The 17,262-nt window shown below is 41.4% G+C and overlaps 1 protein-coding gene across 1 annotated transcript in view; it reads right to left on the bottom strand.

Moving 5' to 3' along the window:
• amph (amphiphysin) overlaps positions 1 to 17,262 on the bottom strand; it is a gene marked incomplete at both ends in the record, with an annotated part of 236,164 nt that overhangs the window by 82,472 nt on the left and 136,430 nt on the right. The window contains 2 exons of the mRNA XM_084312153.1: positions 11,237 to 11,331; positions 16,576 to 16,630. Coding sequence (XP_084168279.1) covers positions 11,237 to 11,331; positions 16,576 to 16,630 — 150 coding nt within the window. The remainder of the gene's footprint in view (positions 1 to 11,236; positions 11,332 to 16,575; positions 16,631 to 17,262) is intronic.

Genomic DNA, 17,262 nt, shown 5'->3' with positions numbered 1-17,262 from the left:
CTTGTGCCGCCATCCGAGGAGCCCTAGACGAGAACCGTGTGGATATGTACACTGGATAACCTACACCGACGACTACAGACAGAAATAAGGCTGGATTATATTAGTTTAGGACGGTATGGGAATGGCTTGTAAGGAGAGATCATTATGAGTACCGTAAATTCTCATTTCAGCCCTTTGAAGATAAATGGTGAGGTGGTGCTGTGGTCAGTTGTACAGTTCCCAAATGGTGGGACAGCAGTAGTTCTAGAGAGCTGGTTTAATGCTAAAGACCAGACTGTGTTATGGCCCCCTAAACACATAAAGCTCACAAAAGCCCTTCGAGATGGACTGCAACCAGATGATAAATGGATCACCTATAAGGATGTACGTGAGCTTACTACGTGTGGTGAGTATTTCGTGCAACACATACACAAAAAGTGAGGACGCAAATTGTGACGATGCACATATGATAAGAGGTACATATATTTTTTCGTTAAACACTGGACTGCAGATATGTTAATTGTCATTTTCTCTCTGCTCTTTCCAGAGACCCATGATGAGGCCAAAAAACGAGAGACCTCATCAAGTACCAACTTGTGACAGTTTTTCTGCTTAAATACCAGCTTTTTCTCTGTTGGATTCATTCTGAGGACAACAGCAGAGAGGGTAGGATCTTTTAACTGAATAATACTGTGTACATCATTTTGAAGTGTGTGACTAAATTGTGTCGTGGAAATTGTTTGTAATTAGTTTCACCCAGCTGACAGAAACTGGAGGTGTGGCCTTTTGCTGCAGGTGTCACTCATCAGTAATTAGTGATAGTGATTTAAAGACTTGCTGGCTTAGCGTCAGCGAAGCGTCGAGAAACGAAGAGGGACAAAGAGGAGGGACAAAGAGGAGGAGTTTTCCTGGAGTTCTCCGCAGAGGGATCCACCGATCCACCCAGTGCTAAGTACACCATAATCCCATATTTCCCTCCCACTCTGCTATTTCCCTACTATCTCGCTTCCTCCCTACCCCCTTCAACCTCCTCTTACCACTCTTGACACCACAATGTGCCTCATACCTATATCCACAATCTGCTCCTCAAGAACAGAATCAACCCATCCACGCCAGTTTGCTAGCAACCCGGCTAATCTCTCCTACCCTCCTACAGCCACTAATACACCTGTCACAGTACAGGGAGGCTTATGGAATTGTCAATCAGCAGTCAAGAAAGCTGACTTCATTACTGCCTACGCCCATAGTCTAAATCTGCAGCTCCTGGCTCTAACTGAGACTTGGATAACCCCCAATAACTCGTCAACACCTGCAGCATTATCTACAAACTATAACTTCACTCACACACCTCGACCCTCCAGACGGGGTGGAGGCACTGGCCTCATGAAATCTCCTTCATGGGCTACAAACCTAACGCAACTCCCAGAACTGTCACTCTCCTCCCTCGAATATCATGCAGTATCTGTCTCTAATCCTTTCAATCTCACCATTGTTACACTCTATCGCCCTCCAGGTCCCCTCGATCACTTCACAGATGAGCTGGACATGCTTCTAAGCTCCTTACCGGAAGATGGTACCCCGCTCCTTCTATTGGGCGACTTCAACCTGCCTGACTCATCTCAGTCGGTCCCAGTGGTCTCCCTCCTACAACAATTTGACCTGACTCCCACTGCCATGCCTCCCACCCACAAAGCAGGCAACTCCTTGGATCTCATATTTTCCCGTAACTCCAGCATCATTAACACCACGGTAACTCCCCTACATGTATCTGACCATTCCTTCATATCCTTCTCACTAACTCTCATGCTTAACCGAAAAGTCTTCACCCCAACTCAAACCGTCTCACTCAGACGCAACCTGCCCTCCCTATCCCCCTCCACCCTCTCCTCTGACATAATATCCGCTCTACCTTTGAGTGACACCTTCTCTGCTCTCCCCACAGAGATGGCAACCTCCACCCTCCTCTCAGCCCTTGCAACCTCTGTCCCCTCGTTGAGAAACCTGCCCGCCGTTCCCCACCCAGTCCATGGCTGACGGATGCAGTGAGAGAACAAAGACAGGTCCTGAGAGCGGCTGAGAGGAAGTATAGAAAGTCAGGCCTCACTGCTGACATCGACACATATCACAACCTCTTGTTAACATTCTCCAAAACCATTACTAATGCCAAAGCTTCTTTCTTTCACCATAGGATCGAGGCCTCTGCCAAGAATCTTCGCAAACTGCATGCTACCATGTCCTCCCTCCTCACTCCCCCCCCACCTCCTCCTCCCTCATCTTTTTCTGCCGAAGACTTTGCAATCTTCTTTGAGGAAAAAGTGGAGAACATCCGCAGCTCCTTCTCCCAACCCCCACCCATTCCAAACGCTGAATCGAGAACCTCATCCTTCACTCTGTCATCTTTCTCTCCCATTACAGAAGCCGAGACCCTGACACTGGTAACGTCGAACCGTCCGACTACATGCCAGCTGGACCAGCTACCCTCCCCACTCCTCCAGACCATAGCACCGGACATCCTCCCATTCCTAACTGCAACCATCAACTCCTCACTCAACTCGGGGGTGGTCCCCACCTCCCTAAAACAAGCCAGAGTCACGCCCCTCATAAAAAAAAAAACCCAGAGTGGCTGGATCTGCGCTGACATGGCTGACATCATACCTCAATGACCGCTCCTACCAAGTGTCATAGAGAGGGACTCTGTCGGCCACCCGCCCCCTCCGGACGGGTGTCCCCCAGGGCTCGGTCCTAGGACCCCTTCTCTTCTCCCTCTACACTAAATCACTGGGTAACATTATCACGTCTCATGGCTTCTCATATCATTGTTATGCCGATGATACTCAACTCTTCCTCTCCTTCCCTCCCTCAGATATCCACGTCTCTGAGCGGATCTCGGCCTGTCTGTCCGACATCTCCGCCTGGATGACGACCAACCACCTCAAACTGAACCTAAGCAAAACAGAATTGCTCCACCTGCCGGCCAAATCCTCCCCCCTGACCGACCTCTCCATCACAGTCGAGAATGCAGCTGTGACCGCGTCGCCGACCGCCAAGAACCTTGGTGTTGTCCTCGACGACCAGTTGAACTTCTCTGCTCACATCGCAGCGACAACCAGAACCTGCAGATTCCTCCTGAGCAACGTCAGAAGGATACGCCCCTTCCTGACAAAAGAAGCCACCCAACTCCTCGTCCAATCAACAGTCATCTCCCGCCTCGACTACTGCAACGCACTGCTAGCTGGCCTCCCGGCCACTGCCACCAAGCCTCTTCAACTCATTCAAAATGCAGCGGCCCGCCTGATCTCAAACCTACCGAAGTCGGCCCATGTCACCCCACTTCTTAGGGACCTGCACTGGCTCCCCATTGCTGCACGTATCCGCTTCAAGGCCCTCGACCTAGCATACCGTGCGGCAAAGGGAACCGCTCCCGCCTACCTCCGGTCAATGGTCTCTAACTACACACCCTCAAGACCCCTACGCTCTGCATCTTCTGGCCGCCTCAGATCTACTCCTATCCAAGCTCCCGGAGGGTCATCAAAGAGAAGCCGCCTATTCTCAGTCCTTGCCCCACAATGGTGGAATGAACTACCCATCCCAGTTAGGACAGCCGAATCCCGTCCAATCTTTCGCCGTCGACTAAAGACTCACTTCTTCAACCATTATCTGAAATGATAAAAAGAAAAAAAAAAATCTAACCCCGACTAACCTTAATGTCATGCACTTGTCCTAATAAACTAACCTACACTGTAACACGCAACACTTTGATGAACATTGTTACTCAGCTGATAGAGTTATACCCTTCTTGCTGTCTTGTCGCACAGAACTTGTAAGTCGCTTTGGATAAAAGCGTCAGCTAAATGACTAAATGTAAATGTAAATGTAAGTACACCTCAACTATGTGTCCAACCTCTGAAATTGAATCTGAGGACGAAGGAGATCTCCGCCAGAAAAGAAGATCCAGGTACAGTGTTCACTTTGTTAAAGGGACAACTCTCCCTAGGGTGTTGTAAATAATGGCACTGCTGTTGTAGTTGCAAGTAGTGCTAAAAGGATAACACACAGTGGCCTGAGGGCCTATGTATTCAGACTTTAGCCTTGACTAATAAACGTAGTATCATAACTACATTTATTTATATGTGTGTATATATATACTTTTTTTTAGGCCAAATCAGCAGTATGTGCACTCGGACTCTGACTCGAGTGGCGACGCCAAAAGAAAACGTTTTGCCAAAGCACCTGATGTGGGTTTCCCAGGTATTGATGCAATGCATTTATTTTATATAGGCACTTTGGAAATGATCACTGCTACAGTTAATAATAATAATAATAATAATAATAATAATAATAATAATAATAATAATAATAATAATAATAATAATAATAATAATAATAATAATAATAATAATAATAATAATAATAATAATAATATGCCAACTAGATGACTGTTTAAACATGATTTGTAGCATCTTCAATTCTCACCCTGGCTTACCTTTTTTAGATTCTTTGGATGGTGGCATGATCTACAGCTATTTAGATTTGTTGCAGACTCCTGATCCAAATAACAGTAAGTGAACCCATATCTGTGTTCTTGTGAGGAGCTTGCTGGCAGGTCGCTGGCATCATGCATGCAACAGAATACATGTTTACAATGTGCATGCCAGCCCACTACAAAAATTCAAAGCCTTCACAACTTGCAAGCAATGTCACAATAAAAATGTGTAGTTGTACATAATGCTTTTATATTGAGCACAATTTCCACCATGTTTGAGTCGCAACTTATTTTACATTTCCCCTTTGTAGATCTGGTTACTAGCAACTACCGGCAATCGCTAACTCAACATAATGGTGAGTTATCAAGCAATCTCATAACATAATATTCTGGCATGTTTAAAATATCTGTATTGTCTCGCATTGTCTTTGATATTTTTATTAAAGTAGTATTGGGCAGTGCACGTGAAATCAGCTGAATGGCAATCAAACATTTTCTCACATGGGGGATTACAATAGCGTCATTTGCTAATAACTTTGTGTATTTCCTACTGTGTTTCAGCCGAGATGCCAGGATTTGATATTGTACAGTATCACCAGCAGCAGCAGGCCTCACATGTCCAGCAGCTGCAAGATCGACAAAGTGCAAGTAGTGGTATGATACTGTACTCTTTCAGTAACAGTGTTTTGAGAGACGGGGATACAACTCCTTACACCCCTTCCTGACATAGAGCGACGCGGGCGAGCGAGAAAAAGTGATTAAGGCGAGACACTGCAGGTGAATAGTCAAATATACTTTTTTTGTTGATTTTGAGATTTTGTTATATTTTGCTTCCTAAACATGTCTTCTATGAAACTAGTGACAATAAAACGTCAATAACACACATTTAGTTGTTTATTTTACATCATTTTGCCTTATTGCATCCATAAATGTGCACATATTTAATGGGGAAGTGCCTCATTTGCATATATAAACATACATTTCAGAAAACCTGCAATATATTTTTTCTTAGTTTATATGTACATAACAAATTGGGAAAGTTTCATAGTGATATCTATTCAAATATTTTTTGCCTATTAGGGGGTACTACACTGTACTACACTGTTTGTAGTGTGTGTGTAGTTCTGTTCAGTTCAATAACATCATTATTATTATTATTCAGTTATCAGGCATGTGTTTAGGTTGTCTATTACTAATGGTTTGATTATGTATTGTGTTTGTAAATATCTGTTTAAAAAAAAAAGTATGGCATTTTACAATACAGAACTTTGAAGGCGTTTTCCCAAAAATGAGTTTTAAGAGTTTTTCCTCATACTCTGAGCCAGAAATCTCCACTTCAGTAGCACTCACATACACCAAACCTTCCAGTTCTATTCATATCTATGTTCTGAAGGTATTTACAGAAGGGTTTGTTAATATCGCATTCATACCCTGATTTATATCACATTTTATTCTTAAAAACATGGCGAAATATGGAATTTTACCATAAAAATGGACTGAATGGAGTATTTTCTGATTTATGGAGTGATAAAAAGAGATATCCAAAATCCCCTCTGTAATAACCTTTGGCTCTAATATGTCAACAAAATGAAACTATAATTTTGAAAATGGCTTTATCCAATGTTCAGATTTCTGTCCTGGAATTATATGCAAATTAGTGCATATTTAAGTAGATAATGCCTCATTTGCATATCTAAACATACAATTTCAGAAAACTTGTAATACAAAAAAATCTTGTCTTAATATAAGTAATCAACTGGGGAAGTTTCATTGTGATATCTATTAGTTAATTTTTTTACCCTATTCACCTGCAGTGTCTCCCCTTAAAATGTATTTGTTTCAATCAGACTATCCTGACCTGCCGCGAGCGACAGTGAACTGAGCAGCGATGTCGTTCACCCCTCAAATATTCGCTCGCTGTGTCTCTAGTTGAGCGATTACGCGGCCAAGTCCCGCCCCTAAACACTTTTTATTGGTCGAGAATCCAGGTAACACACACTCGGACACGCGCTGCGTCATATCAGGACAGTGTCGTGTGCGATTTCGTCTCCAGTTCGCTCGCTTGCTGCCTGTCAGGAACCGGTGTTAGTGATTATGACATGTATGTTAATTTGACTGACAAGTCAGATTTTGTATTTTTAAATATAATGATTTGTTTCTACAGGGATGTCGGGATGCAGCTCGGGGCAATACTACAGTCCCCCTGGTCTCTCACAACATGCACAAAATGGTATGCCATTTTAGAGGGAACTACCACCAGTTTGATCCAATGCAGTCAAACTATAGTGAAATATATAACTATGATTTTGTTTCTACAGCAATGTCAGGACACAGCTCAGGGCAATCTGGTGTTTCACAGCGTAGACAGATGGCCGGCGATGACGGGCAGCTTATGAAAGGCAAGTCTATTGGACATGGTGTAATTCCTCGTGTGATTTGCTGCTTATTTTTATTTCTCACTTAATGATTTTAACTCTTCTTCTGAAGACCTTACCATCCAGAAGAATAATTCAATGCTTGCTGAATTACTTGTCGTGGTGAAGGATCTATCCAGAGATGTGCAGTTCATCAAGACCGAGTTGGCTGAGGGCAACATATCTGGTGGGACCAGGGGACACGGGGTGGCCACCACAACCACTATGCTCCCCTTCCAGCTGCCAATCGCCAGTGAACAAGACTTCAATGAGGCAGAATCATTACTGATGGAGCAATCAGTCCGTCAAAAGATGGTAATTTATTGAACTGCATTCATTTATCAAATGTAGATCGTTTCAGTGTGGTCTTGTTCAGGGGAAAAATGTGTTTAGCACTTTCTAGTTCAAAACGTGTTAGAGCTTGTATATCTGCTATTTATGAAACGTTTTGAAATTGTTCAAATATACCGTTTACATATGGACAGGAGGGTTAATGTGGTTAAACCTAATGACTGGCATGGGCTGGAATATCAGTGCATGCATAAAGTGTGTGTATAAACAAGTTGGTTGCTCTGTGTTCATAAAATAAACGTTATGCTGTTTCTAACGCAGGGCCTTCATTTTCTTCTCTCTGATTTAGATTTCTCGCCTGGCTTTGGTAGGAGGCACCAATTCAGAGAACCTGATCAGACTGATGTTGAAAACTGCTATGACCAACGCCCTGGCCAGTGGGTTCAACTGGGCTGGAAAGAAAGACAAGCGTTGTTCAGAAAGCAAGAAGCCATTCAAGCACACCACACTACAAGCCTGCATGTTTGGTGAGCTTCCTCCCCTGCAAACTACTTCATAGGTTAAGTTTAGGTAGTGAGGTGGTGATGCTGGTGATGCTGGTGATTCAGAATATAATTATGCTGTTGCAAAAACTTAAAAAAAAAGTGTTATGTTGGAATAAAGTGATGAAAGTGCAACCTATAAGAAATGGACAACGTAATTGGTGAGCTTTAGAGGTGCATGGATACACATTGTATTGCCTAGATGGTGTCAGGCTAGGCGATTGCTTAATTCTCTTTCCTGTCCAGTCTAACTGGATGCTGACTGTAGCTTGTTACTGTAGACCTACAGAGTGAGTAATTGAGTGATTAAAAAAAATCGCACTCGTGTGAAGTGAGGGGTGCTCTTATCATCGTACATCATCTCACCCACCTCTCTTCCTCACTTTTTTGTTTTTGTGTCTATCAGCTGCTGCTCGACAGTTTGACCCCAAGCTGACCGACCAGGACTACAGCGAAACTGTCAAGAAGTGGCTTCGTTATGCGCCAGACCGGGAGGGAGGCATCTCAAGGAACCGAAGTGACCCAAACTTAAGTCAAGCGAACCAGAGTCAAACTTAGGGTACCCCAGCACAGCACACACTGTTTCCCTGGTTCATACAGTACAAGGAATTACCCTCATGGACACTGTTCTTCCATGGACGGCATCTACTTGAATGACTTACAGTATGCTGCTTCAGCCTGTTCTTGGAACCGAAGTGACCCAAACTTAATTGTCAAGCGAACCAGAGTCAAACTTGGGGTACCCCAGCACACTGTTTCCCTGGTTCATACAGTACAAGGAATTACCCTCATGGACACTGTTCTTCCATGGACGGCATCTACTTGAATGACTTATGCTGCTTCAGCCTGTTCTTGCAGTGTTTATTTTTTTTATTTTTTATTTTAACCTTTATTTACCCAGGGTAGGTTCGCTGAGCACGGATGCTCTTTTTCAGCTACGCCCTGCTTCACATTCACAGAGTTCCATTCACACCTGGGAGCTGCCCAGGCCTAACAAAATTAATAGTTGGTTTCAGGTTGCCGACCGACCCTGCCGATTTAGGTGCGACCCAATATATTTTATGAGTTTTTAGAAAAAATTATAATTTTTTTTTTTTTTTTTTAATAAAGTTTCATAGAAATCTTAGTCAAACATTTAGTATTATGGATATTAAACATGCTGGCAGAGTACATGCATCCATGTTGTTGTGAACATTTTAATTAAATAAAGAAATTCCCTATCCATAGTCGCCGTGGGAAAGAATAAAATAAAAAAATTAAATAAAATAAATTCCCTACCTACCCATGGCCAAACTGACAACCAACCTGAAACCAACTATTAATTTTGTTAGGCCCCAGTACAACCACAGTCTGACACTGTTGGCCACTGAGCAACTCCACTGGAGCAGTTGGGGGTTTAGTGCCTTGCTCAAGGGCACTTCAGCGGTTGGTGTTAAGGGTATGGGAGAGAGTTATATGGGAGAGAGTTATAGAAACATTAGGGGTGTAACGGTACACAAAATCCACGGTTCGGTACGTACCTCGGTTTTGAAGACACGGTTCGGTATTATTTTCGGTACAGTGGGGGGGGGGGGGGGGGGGGGGGGGAATCCAAAAAAACTTGCTTTTCATTTATCTATTTATTTAACTGTATTAAACAATATAAAACGAATTGGACATAATTGACTGAGCAAACTAATGCTTACTGCTGTAACCTACTAATAACACTTAAGTAAATCTGAAGATTATTATATAGCAGATGCCTTGGAGGATAAGTCGTGGACAACTGTAGATCATCTAAGCTCCACTGTGTTTAAATTCAAATCCTATGCCATTGTTATTTAACCCTTGTGTCTGAAAACTAAAGTATTATACTCTTATTAGGGGACTAAATTGAAAAACTCCATAAAAAGATTATGTTGAAATAATTTCCCACTTTCTTTTCCATAAATATTTTATTCAACTTCAGCCCTGATCATAACCATTTTTTATATTATTTTTGTAATGAAATACTCCCACTTTTCTGAAAAGAGTTGTTAAATATGACAAAAAAAATAATATGTGGTGGTTATGATCGGGCTGAAGTGGAATAAACAATTTATGAAGAGTAAAAAAAAAATACAAGATAATTAAAAGATTATGCCACATATTATGTTGGCTACAAACATAATCACTGCAAAGTTATCAAACAAATACGAATCTGATCAGACACAAGGGTTAAGTTGTTGTTCCCTTTCTAATTTCCTCAAACATCTAGTCTAGTTAATGTGATCAATATTATTTGACAATTGATGCTTTTTGTTGGACATTTCAGTCAGTAGTGAGCTCATACTTTGAGCTCATAAATTTATAGTTAAAATGATTGAGACAACGCAATCTTGTCTTCGTTGTGCATGAATGCGTGTGCTCACCACACACAATATGTGTGTCACTATTCTGGCAGTGGCTATATATGTATTGTTAATGAAAGCCTGTTATAAGGTCTGTTATTTTTTTTTTGTGTAAAAGGTATGGTCACTGGAAGTATGATACCCTAGAAAAAAATAAATTTTCATATTAAAGCCATGTTGTCATTTTTGTTCACACATTTTTGGAAATATGGTCATATAAGAATTTTATCATTATTTATTTAACAATAGTGTGTTTAACAGCAGGAAAAAAACATGTAATGTTATGATGTATACATATCAGCAGCAATATTTTAATGTAAAATGTACATTAATCAGTATTGATTCCTTAACTTTACAAGTTACAAGTAGATGTACAAGTTACAAATGTACAAGTAGAGTACCATTTAGATTATGGTTGAATAAACATTGATGTCTAACATCGATTCAATATAAAATCAACTAAAATGTGCATGTAGATTACCATTTAGATTATGGTTGAATAAACATTGATGTCTAACATTGATTCAATATAAAATCAACTAAAATGTGCATGTAGATTACCATTTAGATGATGGTTGAATCAACATTGATATAGTATCAGTTATGGTTGACACCTAACGTTGATTCAACATGTAAGTCATAGACAACGATCTGTATAATTTCGATGTCAGGCTTCAACATAGATTCAATATTTCTGCCGAACCCTATTTCAACGTTGATTCACTCATTTTTTGCTATCTGGGAAGCTAACTACTTAGCTAAATACTGAAGCTAACACGCCAACATTATGGGAAATTTCAGTAGAAAGCTATCCAGCTGTAAGCTAGCCTCGCTTAGCACAAATGAAGGGAAGCAGATACGGACCAGCTAGTCTAGCTGTTAACCCAAAACACAGCATTTTAAGCTAGGCTAGTGGTCCGTATCTGCTTCCATTAATTTGTGCTAAACTAGGCTAGCAGCTAGCTTGCAGCTGGATAGCTTTCTACTGAACGCACAGAAAGGAAATTGGTATCTATGTTCTTGGCTGACTCTGGAGAAAAGGGTAAGCGCATTTCCCCTAATGTTGGTGTGCTCATTTAACCAATAGTAGCCACTATTGCTGGAATTACAAAATGTCAAAAAATAAATAAAAATAAAGAAAGAAAGATGGACGCTCACCTTGCCGATGACCATGACGTCGTCCTTGCCGTGCCAGTCAGGCTCGTAGACTTCATGCAGAGACTCTGTCAGGTTGATGGAGGCCTGTTGCATTGCTAAAGGACACAGCACAATGATTACTATTGTTACTACTTTGACTGTGTGTGTGTGTGTGTGTGTGTGTGTGTGTGTGTGTGTGTGTGTGTGTGTGTGTGTGTGTGTGTGTGTGTGTGTGTGTGTGTGTGTGTGTGTGTGTGTAGGTGCTAAGTATCAGCCCTTCACCGCACAAATCAGAGGACTTAGCTACAATTGAACCTTTGCACTGAAGAACCATATAAGTCCATTTTTATCTATTTTGGCCCATGTATTTGCAGTCGTGAAGTTAATCTAAATCACTTGGAATGTGAATGTGATATTATCACAATAAACTACTCAGCCTTGCTTTATGTACCCATAGATGTTTTAAAAACATTGATTGTGTGTGTGTGTGTGTGTGTGTGTGTGTGTGTGTGTGTGTGTGTGTGTGTGTGTGTGTGTGTGTGTGTGTGTGTGTGTGTGTGTGTGTGTGTGTGCGTGCGTGCGTGCGTGCGTGTGTGTGTGTGTGTGTGTGTGTGTGTGTGTGTGTGTGTGTGTGTGCGGCTGACTGGCAACATCACCTCCTGGTTTGGGAATAGCACTGCACAAGACCGTAGCAGACTACAAAGAGTGACACGTTCAGCCGAACGCACAATTGGAGGGGGGCTTCCCACCCTCCAGAACATTTACAACAAGCGGTGCAGGGGGAAGGCTAAGAGAATCATCAAGGACTCCAGCCACCTGAACAACTGCCTCTTTGAACTGCTGCGGTCAGGCAAGCGATACCGGAGTCTTAAGGCGAGCACAGAAAGACTCAGAAGAAGCTTCTATCCCCAGGCCATCAGGCTGCTAAACGAATAATAAACACTATGCAACAACCATCAAATGCACACAGCACACACACCCACACGCACACACTCACTTAAACAAACAACACACTGCAGCACCCACTCTCCACACTTTAGATCACACAAACACACTTTATATTTATTGATAAAGGATTTGCACTACAACTCGTACACCAGTGGAGGTTTCTCTATGACAACACGTGAAACACAAATTCACTCATAATTCATAATTATTATTAATTTACATATATATATACATTTATTTTATTTATATATATATAAAAAATTTATTTTTTTAATTATTATTATTTTATATTTTTTTATTAGAAAAGTTTTCCTCTGTAAAAAAAATGCCAGTGAATTTTTTCTTTTTAAAAAATGGCCAAAATTGACAGCTCTGAGCAGGCCTGCACTGCAGTAATGACTGCAGTAATTATTCGTGAAGAAAACTTCACAGGTGTGACCCAATGTTATATAAATAATAAATAACAGCCAATCGAAATAGGCTATTAACTTCGTCTAAGCACGGTCTGTGCAGTTAAACTCTTGCCATTGAATGGAGGATTGAATGATTGACAGCCCTTGCCATCCAATACATGGAGGTTGAATATGATTGGCAGCCTTGCAAATCCAATCAGAGATTGCTGCATTGCAAAGTCAAAACGGGTCCATCTGCAGGTTAGGTTTAGCTCTGGCCAATCTCAAGTTTCTCAAGTTTCTTTATTAGTTGTCATACAGAAGTACAGAATACTTTTATACAAAATGTAACAGAAATAAGCATTTTGTATAAAAGTATTCTGTACTTCTGTATGACAACTAATAAAGAAACTTGAGAAACTTGAGATTGGCCAGAGCTAAACCTAACCTCCGACCCTGCAGATGGACCCATTTTGACTGTTTGAAAGAGCAAGGAAGTAGTTTAGTTGTTGTTTAGTAGAAGTAAGCTGTACAGCTATAACAAGTAAAGTCAGGCTAAATTAAACTTTGCGCCAACATTAGGACCGAAGTATTAACCAGCAACTGAGCAACATGAAGAAGTGGACTTATGCATCTGGATCAGAAAAAACGTTGTGGATGAAAAAGTAAGTAGGCTAGTGTTTGTAAAAGCTTGTATGCTAACAGTAGCTAGCCAGCTTAGCCTACATCACAATGATAATCACCAAGCTAACTTACTGTACACACTGTATGGCTGGGCAATTAATCAAAACAGAATCGCGATATCGATTCATAGACCTATGCAATCTCATTTCTAAGTTATGACTATTTTCTTTTATTAAAAACAATTTTTTTTTTTTTTTTTTTTTTTTTTTTACTTTTTAAATTATTTTATCTGGGTTGAACATGATTTGTGGAACTCCCTCTGGTGTTGTGGTCGTGGTATTCACTGACCTTTGGGAAGTATTTCGACATGCACATGGGTATCTTAGTGGTGTAGTGTATCTTGTAGACCAGGCCCATTGCAAGTTGCTGTACTCTGTCGTCTACTCTAAGCCATCCTAGGTTGTCAAAGTGGGCAGGGGTGAGGTGGGTTTTAGGAGTAAGGTCAAGCAGTAGTCTGACCAGTTTGTTTTGTGATGTTTGTAATCTTGTTTTTAGTGCCTTTGAGGTGCTTTGGTACCATGAGGTGCAAGCATAGTCGTAGTACCCTTGAATGAGTGCTCCTGTTAGAGTCTTCAATGTATTCTTGTTTACCAGAGAGGAGATCCGGTACAGGAATCTAGTTTGTTGGTTGACTTAGTTTTATTACATTGGATCCCATTTTGTCACAGGAATGATTTGCCTCTATAGGATGGAACCCAGGTAGGGAATTTCATCTTTCCTTTTAAGATAAGATAAGATATTCCTTTATTGATCCCCTTGGGGAAATTCAGGCATCATAGCAGCATGGGGGAAGGGGGGGGGGGGGTACAGGTAGTGAAAACAACACAAGCAGTGTAAACAAATAGGTCAATATAATTTACTATCTAACTAACTGAAATATATTTTCACAGTGTCACATAAGGTGCAGTATGCATAAGGTAGTGTTATAATTTACTATCTAACTAACTGAAATATACATTATTCATTATTCACAGTATCACAGTATCCACATAAGGTGCAGTATGCCTAAGGTAGTGTAAGTTGTCCTCCTTGGGTTCCTATAAGTCCCAGGTCGATGTCTGGCAGCAGTTGCTGCCCACTGTTGTGGAGCCTGATGGCCACTGGTATGAAGGACTGTCCGAGGCGGTTAGTTGAGTGTCGGGGGGGTATGAGTCTGTGGCTTCCTTGTCACCTTCACCTAATATGTTTTGATCTGGTCAGGTGCGCTGTCACCTAAAATGTTTTGATCTGATAAGGTTAGGGTGACCAGGTGTCCCCCTTTTGGTTGTACTGTCCCACCATTTGACCAAATGTCCCGCGTCCCTCATATTGAGAGGATGTCCCTCTTTTCGAAGCCAAAAAAAACATGCGTCTAAAAGCCCCTCCCTACAGACAGTAAACGTAGCAACCCGCCTCTTGTCCACACACATTGCTCTGATTGGTTATAGTACTTTAGCGTGCTGCTTGCCTGCTTGTGATGTGACTGAGACTGAGTCGTGACGCTACCTCATATCGCAAATCTGATTGGTCAAAAAAAACACAACAACATTACAAGCGAACTAGTTCAAGATGGAAAGCAGTAAAAAGAAACGGACCTGCAGTTACAACCAAGACTGGCAAACGACACATGACTGGGTGAGGCAGATGGCAGGCAATCCGCAGCAGGCTTTCTCTGTGTTTTGTGTCATAGTTCGTTTTCAATTGCGCATGGAGGAGAATACAACTTGAAGCGCCACAGTGGACGTGAGTCTCACTTGAAAGTGGCTCACCAAAAAGAAACATCCAGATCTATGGATACGTTTCTTTTTAAACCAAACAATGATAGCCAGACGGACAAGGTCACTGCAGCTGAGATAACAAGTGTCTATCACACAGTACAACACTCCCATTCATACAGGTCAGCCGACTGTGGTAACCTTTAACCTTTGATTTAAATCTATTCAGTGAAGACCATGGCAGTTATTCTAATATAGAAACACAATTTATTTTTATTATTATTTTTGTATTATACTACACTGTTTTCCCTAGTTCTGTGTTAACAGGGAATATCAAACACAAGACATTCCTGTCAAGTGATGACGTTTGAATATTTAAAACAGATGTTAGGTGGTATTTAATTTGTATTTATTTTGATTTAACCTTTAATTTAAATCTATTCAGTGAAGACCATGGCAGTTATTCTAATAAAAAAATGTACATTATCTATCTGTCCTACTTTGTCCCACTTTGTCCCACCAAAATCGTACTGTTGTCCCACTTTGTCCCACCAAAATCTTACTGTTGTCCCACTTTTGGACTTTTTGCATCTGGTCACCCTAGATAAGGTGCGCTGTCACCTAAAATGTTTTGATCTGATCAGGTGCGCTGTCACCTAATATGTTTTGATCTGGTCAGGTGGGCTGTCACCTAAAATGTTTTGATCTGATCAGGTGCGCTGTCACCTAAAATGTTTTGATCTGATCAGGTGCGCTGTCACCTAATATGTTTTGATCTGGTCAGGTGGGCTGTCACCTAAAATGTTTTGATCTGATCAGGTGCGCTGTCACCTAAAATGTTTTGATCTGATCAGGTGCGCTGTCACCTAATATGTTTTGATCTGGTCAGGTGGGCTGTCACCTAAAATGTTTTGATCTGATCAGGTGCGCTGTCACCTAAAATGTTTTGATCTGATCAGGTGCGCTGTCACCTAATATGTTTTGATCTGGTCAGGTGGGCTGTCACCTAAAATGTTTTGATCTGATCAGGTGCGCTGTCACCTAAAATGTTTTGATCTGATCAGGTGCGCTGTCACCTAATATGTTTTGATCTGGTCAGGTGCGCTGTCACCTAATATGATTTCATCTGGTCAGGTGCGCTGTCACCTAATATGATTTCATCTGGTCAGGTGCGCTGTCACCTAATGTTAATATGTTTTCATCTGTGTCCACTGACCACTGACACACAGTGGGGGATGTTTTAAAAATATAATTTAATATATAATATAATATAATAATTTGTGCTTCACCTAAAAATTTGGTCAGCAGCCTCCACTGTCGTACACCTACTGTAAATTGTACCTAAATTGCACCTCATCCCATTTCTGCCTTGCACTATATAGTATTGTATATTAGTACACTGCATAGTATTGTATATTATATGGTAACTCAGTTACGTCTATTCTGCCTCGAACATTGTACATATGACTATACTGAACACTGTGACCTCATTTTTTTATTTCTAATTTACATGCTATACTATGTTATTTTATTTCATACTTATCTTGTCTTGCACAGTCTCTGGAGCGTAACAGTAAGAAGCATTTTGTATAAAAGTATTCTGTACTTCTGTATGACAACTATTAAAGAAACTTGAACTCACCTTTGATGGCAGCCATGTATGCCTTCATCTCCCTCTGGAGCCGGGAGCCCTCAGTCTGTTGAGACAACAACAAACATTTTAATACTTTATTTGGTTCCACAAATTATATTACATAAACAGTATATGAAATATATCAGGGCCAAGCAGCAATGAACACTTAAGGGTAGACAACATAGCACCTCCTTCTCCACATGGCTAAGCTGCCAATAATAGCTGAGAGACATCGAGCAATGGTTGGTATTTTATATACTTGTCCATCCTGGAAAGCCTGGTACATTTACAGGTCAAAGGCACAGCCTACTTCTAAGACACACACACACACACGCACGCACGCACGCACGCACACACACACACGCAGGCACGCACGCACACGCACACACACACACAGGTACATGATAGATTACACACACACACACACACACACACACACACACACACACACACACACACACACACACACACACACACACACACACACACACACACACACACACACACACACACACACACACACACACACACACACACACACACACACAGAACAAGTAGCTGTGTATGACTTGTTCAGTACTCATCTACATATCAAGGCTTGGTTGATGAGGAAACACCACACAAAGTGATGAGAGCAGGGATCAATTAGCAGAAGCCTAACCTTAAAGCTACCTGGCTGCATGTTAGCCTAGCTTA

The sequence above is a fragment of the Notolepis coatsorum genome (genome assembly GCF_963971535.1).
Source record: "Notolepis coatsorum genome assembly, chromosome: 4".
Classification (NCBI taxonomy): Eukaryota; Metazoa; Chordata; class Actinopteri; order Aulopiformes; family Paralepididae; genus Notolepis; species Notolepis coatsorum.
The sequence above is the reverse complement of the archived record's forward strand: the minus strand, read 5'-3'. Positions and strand labels throughout refer to the sequence as shown.